Source organism: Calonectris borealis, chromosome 1 (genome assembly GCF_964195595.1).
Source record: "Calonectris borealis chromosome 1, bCalBor7.hap1.2, whole genome shotgun sequence".
NCBI classification, from domain to species: domain Eukaryota; kingdom Metazoa; phylum Chordata; class Aves; order Procellariiformes; family Procellariidae; genus Calonectris; species Calonectris borealis.
The window spans coordinates 60,782,589-60,793,129 of NC_134312.1; the positions used below are offsets into that span (position 1 = coordinate 60,782,589).

The 10,541-nt window shown below is 43.9% G+C and overlaps 1 protein-coding gene across 1 annotated transcript; it reads left to right on the forward strand.

The window, feature by feature from the left end:
* The first annotated feature begins 3,461 nt into the window (after positions 1-3,461).
* Positions 3,462-10,280, forward strand: MTERF2 (mitochondrial transcription termination factor 2). The gene is made up of 2 exons (XM_075156697.1): positions 3,462-3,517; positions 7,821-10,280. Exon 2 carries the CDS (start codon positions 7,835-7,837, stop codon positions 9,026-9,028), a length of 1,194 nt encoding a protein of 397 aa, XP_075012798.1. The 5' UTR covers positions 3,462-3,517; positions 7,821-7,834; the 3' UTR covers positions 9,029-10,280.
* The last annotated feature ends 261 nt before the right edge of the window (positions 10,281-10,541 follow it).

Consider the following 10,541-nt stretch of genomic DNA (forward strand, 5'->3'; position numbering starts at 1 on the left):
CCTGTTATGTATAGCGCCCCGCGCGCGCCCGCGGGGCGGGGGGGCTGGCCTCACCCACCCACGGGCAGCGCGCGCCGCGGGGCAGGCGGCAGCGGGCAGCGCGGGTGTGGCGGCGCCGCCATCGCCTGTGGGCTGGTCCCGGCCCCGCTCGGCCGATCCCACCGCGCCCCAGCCCGCCGGGCAGAGCCGGGGCGCTTATGTAAGCGTGTGCGTAGGGAGCCCAGCCCCCGCCGGGTGCCGGTCTATGCGCGGCCCCCGCCGAGGCGCGGCCGGGCCGGGCGGGCAGGGGGACTGCGGCCGTCCTCCCCCGGTTTAGCCCGTGCACGTCCCCTTCTGCCCACCCGGCCCGGCCCCTTCCCCTCCCGTGTTAGTGTAAGAAGCGTACTGTTCCTTAGGAAATGGACCGTGGTTTTGCCGCTGCCCGCTGCAGTGCTGGGCCGGTGTCAGAAGAGCTGGAAAAGAACCACCGAGCAAGCGAGAGGAGCTCGGCCGTGCAGCGCTGCGGAAAGCAAAGACGCTTTCAAGCAAGTTCTGAGCAGCAGAATAAGTTAAAATGGTCTCTCTAGCACTGTTAGTAAAGTCATTATTAGTAAATGGTGTATATCTAACGTCTCCTCTTTTAATTACAGAGCTCAAGCCAATGTGTGCGTGCTGCTGACACAGCAGGTTTCCCTATAGCTTCTCTCGTGTTAACCACTCGGCATGGCTAACTGCTGAATGAGGTGTCGCACTGATAGGACTCAGTAGTGTAATTTCGAGTCCTAACGGGGCAGCTCTAGATGCAGATCTGAAAATAAAGCTCCGCCTGTGGATTGCAACTCAAATCTACAACTTCCAGAGTGTTCACAATCAAGGGGATAGCAACAGCAAGAGGGGGTCTCATTAGAAATAACGGCTCTCAAGTGAAAGGCAGAGGACTCGCATCAGCAGTACTGACCTTTCTTGACTTCCAGAATTCCAGAGCAGGACAGTACTTCAAGAATTGTAGTCTCTTTCTACTAAAATATTTTTTCCTGCTAAGCTACACAGAAAGTAAAAGTAAAGTCAACAGAAAGAGACATGCATCACGTTTCCCTTCATGCTTTTCTTTCCTCACTTCGAATGACTTAAAAAAATGTCATTAATGATCAAGGCATGCTAGCAGCAAAGGCCCCAGCCTTAGAAAGGCTGCAGATTAGAATCCCCTTCTACTTGGTTTTATACAAAATTTCTTTCTAGAAAGTATGGAGGCTGAACTGTTCTTAAGCACTGACTTTAACAATAGTATAAATTACTATGAGTTTTTCAATTATTATTTTGTCATATGCAGAACATCACATTCCACAGCTTATCGTTCTGGTCCAAGAAGAACATATGGGATCCTGCCATATACCCTTGCTGCAACTCAAACCTGGAATAGTAGGGTCATTGTAAAGTTGAGCATTGTTTTCTCAATTAATGCAAAGTACATTCTTCCTTGCTTGGTTTTTTTGTTGTTGTTTTTATTCTGAAGACACGCCAAATATTTGGTGAATAATTCTCAAAGAAATAAAGAAATCTCGGTGGTTAATGACCACTTTCCATCAAACTCCTTTTATTTCTACAATTTTTGAAGAAGATAGATTCCTTATTTTCAGTTAAAGTCACCTCACAATATAGTTTTTATTTCAAACTTTTTCATACTCCTTATGTTCCCTGCTAGCTCCTTACAAGGCTGCGACACTGAAGATGGCCCTGAATAAAGTCCAGCATCAACTGATCTGCCTTCTTGGGAATACTGAGGTGGAAGTAACCCTCCCTCACTAAACCTTACGGTTTCATAACCAAACTGCAACCATGAAAACCATCAGTCTATAAGCCATTTGTTGCTACAGACTAAATAACAACTGTAATATATCATTATGTCAAAACACCATTCGCTCTAGCAATAGAACCATGCTAGATGGTTTGTTCTTGATTTAGAAGTGGAAGGAAGGTGAAGAATACATTAATTAAAATGTTAAATCTCAAGGGAAGCATCTCTCCAAGTTAGTAGAAAAAGAAAATAGAATCACAGTTAATCAAGGAACTCATAAAAGTTAACCTTACTAGTGTGTTCTCTTGTGGATAACTTTTTTAAAGAACATTATTGCTTATATAGCTCAGACCGTGATCGCAAAAAATCAAGAGAGTGGCGAGGAGTTAGAAGGGAGAAAAGATAAAAACATAAAGAAGCACATATACAATACATTGTGTATTACAAATTAGAAGTGTTTTTTAGGTACATATTTTTAACATCATTGTATGTCACCTACATTCCCAAACATTGTTAACTGTTCTTGAAACAGCAGTCATGTAGGAGACCAAGCCTGAACTGGGTTTGCAGGGCACGGTTTCTTTCTGCAGCAGTTCTCTTCTTCGTTAGATCTTTTTGATAGATCTAACACAGGCTACTGAAAATGGAGCTGACAAAAGAAGTGTTCCCAGAGAGACCAGTACTGATTTTCACTCTCTGAAGGATGTGATTGTGCAGACCCACGGTTTAAAAAAATCCTGACACACCTAGAAAAATCTTTCTAGTCTAGAAATCATTTATGTGTCTCTGCTGATCTGTTACTTTAAGTTTAGAAGAGAAATAAAGTAGATACAGCTGAAAAAAGTAAGATGGAGGAAGGTGATTCTCACCATCACAGCTCATTTAACTTCTGAAATACCACCAGCAAAAGACTGTAAATCCAATGACTACAGATGTGAATTTTATTTTACTCTGTAAGAACTGCAGTGATCATATGGAAGAAAATACACTGATGTAAGACAGTGATCGTATGGAAGAAAATACACTGATGTAATGCCCATCATCCAATCGGCATTGCCTCTCACCCAAATTTGATCCTGAAGAGATTTTTCAGGGTACTGCTTTCAAAAAGAGTAGAAGCGTCTTTGCAGAGGTCAACACGTTTGGTACCAGGAGCGGCAGGGCTTTGGTCTTGGGGGGTGAGCGCGGTAACGGTTGCGCTGCCCAGGGCGCAAGGCCTCGCTGGCGCCGTTATTTCAACTTCAGTTCTGGATTAACACAGGGGAGAGACCGCTTCCCTGACCGAATCCATGGGATCATTTGCTCCCCATCAGAACACAGGCACTCAAGTAGCCTAATTTTAAAACGTTCATTTCTTTGATATCATAATACTTCAAAATGATTGATTTTCAAAGTTTTTTTTTTATTTACTACACTAATTCTCTCTTGAAAGCTGTTTAAATCCAACCACCTTCAACTATTTCTAGTCATAACAAAATCTCTTTTAACAAGCGGAAGAACCTCAGGTGATTTTGCATCACGAAGAGACCGTGCATTTACCACCCTGATTAAGAACGTGACCTCACACACGGGGCCGCAGCCCCAGGACGTCAGAGCCGCTCTTCACGCCAAGCTCAGGCCCCGCAGCGGAGTTTCCCTGCCGCCCGCCCCTCCCCGCCGCATGGTACATCCTCCCTCCCCCCCCGGACGGCACCGGTGGTAGGACCCAGCGCGGCGGCGCAGCGCTCCGCGGCGGGGAGCCAGGTCAGACGCGGCGCGGGGAGCCGGGCCGGTCCCAGCCGGCTCCGGCCGCCTCACAGCAGCCGCGGGGCCGGGGGTTGGGGGCGTGGGGCGGCGGGTGCCTCAGCGGCGGCCCGGCCGAGCACGGGCCGGTGAGGGAAACCTTGGCCGTTAGCGGGCCGGCTGACGTGTTATGTTCGGCCTCCCGTGCTTTGACGACAGATGCGGCCGTGTCATAACAATGAGGACGCGCGAAGATAAGCGGGGCGAGATGCAGGAGGAGCCGCGTGTTGTTTAAATGGCGCCTGGGTGGGAAGGAAGTCCTCAGGCGCGAGTCCTCGTTGTAGGCCGCGAGTGGCGTTCCTGCCGGGTGACTTCGGCAGTCACGGCAGAAGCTGGCTGGTAGCGAGGGTCGGGGGAGCCCTGCCGGGCCTCCCACACTCAGCTCCCGTGCTGGCGGCGGGGAACCATCCTCCTCCTGCCCCTCCAGCCCGAAGCGGAGTCCCGAGCGGGAGAGGGGGTGTGCGGATGGGGATCGTCCAGGTGGCCGGGCCGGTAGGCAACCAGGCTGTGGTTGCTGGCTAGCTTTCCATTTTCTCTGTACTAAAAACACCACTTCATGACCTTTGGCTTAAATAGTGCTATGCTCCCTTAAGCTTTTTTTGAACCTGTTTCCTAGATGTAAGGAAAAGCCTTTTCCCCATGAGGATGGTCAAGCAGTACAACAGGCAGCCCACAGAGGCTGGGCGGGCTCCATCCATGGAGGTTTGCAAGACCTGACTGGACAGAGCAGCCTGGTCTTTCCCTATAGCTGACCCTGCTTTGGGCTCTCGAGGTCCCTTCCAGCCTGGATTATCCTAGGATCTTCCGTAGTTTTTTTTCTAGAAAGCTTTATGTTGGTTTAGTGTATTTTTGTAATCCTTCTTTACCTCATTTCTACTAGCAATGCAGAAGCAGAGATTCATTTTTTTGTCTGTAAGTGCAAAAGTGTGACTGCTTACTCTTACTATGCATTAATCTACAAAACTGCTACCTATTACCGCTCCAGATTTCTTCACAAGCTATTCACCTATCTAGACTGCTCTCTGCTCGGTAGATACCTACTCTTTGTGGTTAATTCAAAGTTCAATCTAGGCATTTAATGGTTTCATTTAATCCTCTACAGCCTACTATGATCTGGCTGCAGTTTGCTGTAATAGGAATGGTAGTGACAGCATACAGTAGTAGTCGTACTACTGCTCTCTTCAGTGAAAGACTTTGTGAAAAATAAAACATAAGCAAGAGGTTGGTTTGCTAATTTTTCGAAAAGCGAGATTTGAGTCTCAAAATACACATTCAGAAATTCAAAATTTCTGAATGAAAGGGATGAATCAGCCAGTTGATCCTAGTATCCATGTCCTATAGAAGATATACATAGGAGTCCCATTAAATAATGAAACTTATAACACACGTTCACTCTGTAGATATAGGTCACTGCAAGTGTGCTAGCAAGCAGAGTCACAGATAACTTCCATGTAGACATTAGTTCACTTCCTTATTGCTGTTATGACACCTGACGATAAGAGGGTGCTGCTGGCAGTGAGAGCAAACGTCTCATCTAAGCTGGCTGTTTTTTTTCTTAATCTCTCAATTGATTTACTACCCCCATAGCTATACAAGTATGTAAAAAGATGCAGCAGGGTCCTGCATATTAGAATAGTAGTCCAGCATGAGCTTTAAGAGAACTCTGAACTCTTAGAACAGGTTACATACCCTGCAAATGTGATACTGTCATCTATGGACTCTGAAATACACCAAATCATAACTCTTCATCATCTTCTGAGTTTTTATAAAACACCATGGCATTAAAATCCATTCATCTTATTTTGTATGTTGTATTTTGCTTAGTGCTTTACAAGAGCTCCTGAGTACCCCAGTCAAATATGGTTTAGCAAATAAAGTTTTCCTTGCTTTTATAGTATTTTGTGTTTCTGTATGGATGATCCTCACTAACAACAGGAAAAAAAATGACTACGATGTCAAACATTTTCAGACAAGATAAAGCTTCTTTTAAGTGAACATAACAATCATTTCCATTTCAGATCTTGGAAGAGCAGAATTTACTATATCAGAGTTTTTTAAAAGCTCTGTAATAGATAAAATGACTATTTTAAGTGACTGCATTACTCACAAGGCAGTTTTGTTTAACAGCTGGATTACACATTGAAGTAAAAGCCATGGTTAGTTATTTTTCCAGTTTTTATGTGGAAATATCATCTGACATCTCAACCAATTTTAACAATACTTTATTTTGCTGGTAGTTTCCAGCTGAGCTGAAGCATTAATGAAGAAAGCCCTGATCCTTCAGAGATTTACTTACTCTGACTGGACCCACTAAATTCAGAATTGCTCAGAGTACTCAGACACAGGCGGTTGTGTCGCTCCCTGTGAAGGAGAGGCTTTAGTTTGCAGTCCCCATGAAACAGTCACTTTTTCAGGACATGAAAAGGTCAGCACACGAAAAGACTTACCTACACTTACAGTGCTTTCGGGGCTATGGGGAAAAATCACATGTTCTGTGGTGGAGCTTGCTGGACAGCACTTCTCAAGTCATAAAGTTTATGAAGATAAAATCATTAGCCTCGGGGTTGTGACACAAGCAGCTTCATTAGGCAATCAGATTTTGCCTCAGAGATTTGAAATAATACTAAGAAACAAGTTACCAATAAACAGCTTCTGTTAATAACATAAGCTTGCATATAGGAAATTATGTCTTATTCTGTTAGTTTATGATGTAGTAATATAACAAGAGTCCAGCTTTTAGAAGCTGAAAAACATCAACTTAAAAGCAAAGGTACACTTTCTTGAGATAAAGTATTTTACCATGGAAAATGGAAAATATTTAACAACCTTACCTGGCAAGTAGATAGAGGCTCTATCTAAACAAACCACATATTTTCTTAAAAGATGGGCTATAAGGAAGATTGTAGGGGTCCCGTATATATTGTTCCTGCAATATATTGTTCCTGCAATAGGCTTGTTGGTCTGTTGTGTAGATTAGACTGCATGATCATAACAGTCTTCTCTCCTAAAAAAAAAAAAAACAAAAAATAATTTAACTTAATGCTCACGTAGGTACTTTCTGAAGCGTGCTATACTTTGGGAGAGGTGAAAGCAACTCTATAAATAGAATTGTCAAATGCACAAATTGTATTTTTTTTCTCATGTTCAATTTGAGGAGTTTTAGGCACGTTACCGGCAGCAGCAATTTGTGCGAGTATTTCACAGACCAGCAATTCTCCCTTTCACGCTCTGTGCTTCCAAAAGGTTGTTATGAAAACACCACCCAGGAAGTTAAAGATAGACTCGATGATATCTTTGGCTGCTGTGGCTCCTTTGGCCATTGCAGAGCAGGTGGCAGCGCACCTGCTATTGGCGATACCTGGCAGTCAGTTTGAGCAAAGGTGGGGTGCGGGGTTACCCACAGCTACCCTATGGTTGCTGTGTGGACCCCAGCGCAGCCACGCGCCTATTCCACGGGGTGCGCGAGGACTCTGCCTGCTGGGGGGTGGCTGGCAAACGACAGGAGTGACCTGGAGACAGAAATAAGGCGTCAGGGCAAAGGGCAGCTGTAGCAAAGTAGGTACTGGAAGAGGCAAGTGAAGGCCTGAAGATGTTACCGTGTACTTGCTTCCTCCTCCAAAATACCAGTGTGCTTATTCAGAACCCAATTAACAGACTCAGCTAGTGAAAAACACATAAAGGTTTCAGTGATTTTTTCCTTAATTATAACAAGAATGATTTCAAAATGCAGTTAGACTATGAACTGCTGCCAAAGGAGCATCAGGGGGGTCTCTGACACATGAAGGAGCAAGTCACGCTCCAAACAATGCTTGAGAAGTTAAGCAAATACATTCAGAAGGGTTAAGAAAGATATTTAAGCTGCTTTTTTTTTTAGATGATTTAGTAGAATTACTGTCAAATTGCATGAAACGTTTTTCTAGTATAGTGTGAGTAAGCTGTAATGTAATAACAATGTTAGCTGCAGGAAATGGCTGACAATTTCGTTCTTGTATGACTGCAAGCATTTATATGGACAGAGTGCTGCCCCCACATCAGGTGTCTTGCATCTGCATGTTACTGTTCCAGTGAGGCATCCATCAGAACATTAACCTTTCAAAAGTATGTTTCCCCCCCCCCCGCTTTCGTGTGAAAGCTGAATTTTGTGCTAATAACAAACAACACTGTTGAGAGTAATTTCTTACGCCAGCTCAGTCTAAATATCAATGTCTCTGAGCATTAACTTGTGCCTTAAATGTGTTTTCTTATAGTTGTTCTCTCTCCCTAGGGCTGAATTCCACGATGTTGAGAGGAGTTGCTCACAGTGCAAAAGATACATTTACTCTTCTGTTGGCAAGATCTCAGTACTGTAACCTGGGATTGAATTTTTCATCAGTATGGACTGAAGTAGTGAATAGAAGCTTCCCAATACATTCGACTTACACAACTGATACAAAGTCAAGAGAGGAAAATAAAAAAACCATTGAGAGTCTCTACAGATTGTCAGTTGACATTAAGAAAATACGCAGACTAAAGGAATGGGTCCTTCTCCAGGATGTGGCCTACGTTAAAGAAATTGCTGGTATCTTACAAGAAATGGGAGCAGATGAGGCTGCTGTAGCCAACATTTTAGAACGCTGCCCAGAGGCAATTCTCCGCACCCCTGCAGAGATAAACTCTCAAAGAGCTCTATGGCAACTAGTATGCCAGAATGAAAAACAGTTGATTAAATTAATAGAGCAATTTCCAGAGTCTTTTTTTACTACTGAATATCATGAGAACCAGAAGGCAAACATACTGTTTTTTCAAGAGTTGGGACTTAAGAATAATATAATCACCAGGTTCTTGACAAGCGCACCCAATATTTTCTATAATCCTGTGGAGAAAAACAAAAACGTGATAGAGACATTACAAAGAAATTACTTAAGTTTAGGAGGTTCTGATGCAAATATGAAGATCTGGATGCTGAAGCTATTAAGCCAAAATCCATTTATTTTATTAAATACCTCCACCGCAATCCAGGAGAACTTGGAATTTCTCCAGAAGAATGATTTCACTGACCATGAAGTTCTACAGCTGCTGTCCAAACTGAAAGGTTTCATTTTTCAACTTACTTCTACTACTATGCAGAAGAGTATGCTTTTTTCCAAAAATGTCTTTAAGTGCAGTGATCAAGAATTAAAACAGCTAGTGCTGAAATGCCCCGCCCTTCTCTACTACTCTGTTCCAGTTTTGGAAGAAAGACTCGAAGGACTACTGAAGGAAGGAATTTCTGTAGCGCAGATTAGAGAGACACCAATGGTGCTGGAGTTGACAACGCAAATTGTTCGGTACCGAATTCAAAAACTCTCTGCTTTGGGTTATGATATAAAGAGTGGAACTCTAGAAAGCTTGAATGGTACTAAGAAAGACTTTGAAGTCAATTATGGTAAGATACAATCAAAGAAGGAGAGACCAATTTTTAATCCTGTTGCTCCTGTACACATTGAAGACTAATTTGAATGCTGTACTTTAAATTATGCAAAAGAAAATTATCAAAAAGAAAAAAGATGTTTGTTTCTTTGAGATGAGCCAAAACAAAAGTAATCTTAACCAGATTGTAGTCCTGTACGGTACTTTGTCCTGGAGTGGGTCTTAGGCACAACTTCATTATACAATTGTAGCTTTCTAATGCTTTCAAATAATGTCATAGAACCCAGTTACAATATAGGTTGCCTTTTTTCCCAGGGAGTACCTCACATGTGTTTTTGGTTCTGTTACGTTTCCTGGTCTAACAGGGCATTAACTGCTTTGGATTTTCAGCTCTGTCATTGCACAGTCCAGCCTGTGATAGCGATTAGCGCAGTCTTTATCTGAGAAGAGAAAAGGAGGGTTATTTTTCCAGCAGTGTTCATCAACCCACTGGTTCACTGACTTCTGGAGACTCATTTGGGGTTCCATTCCTTATCGCTGCAGTAAGTAGCTCTAGCTCCCGGATCCTGACTTGCAGCAGACTTGACTTCTTGGATAGGAAAGCCCAGCTAGAGCGCAGTCCGAGAACAGGGGCAGGACATGGTATTTTTTTATTTAGTGACTGCTACAGTGAGGCCTTAGTATGTTTGTGTACAAACCATAATGCAAAGAAACTACAAGCAACCTCCTTTACATTTCTGAGACTTCAAAATTTATTCCTTTTGCAAAAGGTTTGGGGCAGGAGGAAATGCATTTATTGTCTAGTTCTTAATTTCTTCTTTTGTAGCAAGGCTCGGGGAGAGAAAAGATTAGGGAGCATGCTGGTTTTGGCTGGGGTAGAGTTAATTTTCTTTATAGTAGCTAGTATGGGGCTGTGTTTTGGATTTGTGCTGGAAACAGTGCTGATAACACAGGGATGTTTTCGTTCTTGCTGAGCAGTGCTCACACAGGGTCAAGGCCTTTGCTGCTCCTCACCCCACCCCACCAGTGAGTAGCCTGGGGGTGCACAGGAAGCTGGGAGGGGACGCAGCTGGGACAGCTGACCCCAACTGGCCACAGGGATATTCCATACCATAACGATGTCATGCTCTGCCTATAAAGCTGGGGGAAGGAGGAAGGTGGGGATGTTCGGAGTGATGGCATTTGTCTTCCCAAGTAACCGTTACGCGTGATGGAGCCCTGCTTTCCTGGAGATGGCTGAACACCTGCCTGCCGGTGGGAAGCAGTGAATGAATTCCTTGTTTTGCTTTGCTTGCGTGCGTGGCTTTTGCTTTCCCTATTAAACTGTCTTTATCTCAACCCACGAGTTTTCTCACTTTTACCCTTCTGATTCTCTCCCCATCCCACCGGGGGGGGGAGTGAGCGAGGGGCTGTGTGGGGCTTAGTTGCCGGCTGGGGTTAAACCACAACAGGAGAGACTCAAGTGAGTCTTAGATGATTGTAGGAGAAAGGAAAAAGTCATGCTTTTATATTAAGTGTAACAAAACTCTAGTCTATAAACCACTGGTGATTAAAAATGATTACCAGATTTGCAAACAGCTGCCACAGTTTCTAAATA

What these genes read in the sequence shown, in the direction of transcription:
- MTERF2 (XM_075156697.1), top strand. Translation starts at nt 7,835, where the DNA reads ATGTTGAGAGGAGTTGCTCACAGTGCAAAAGATACATTTACTCTTCTG.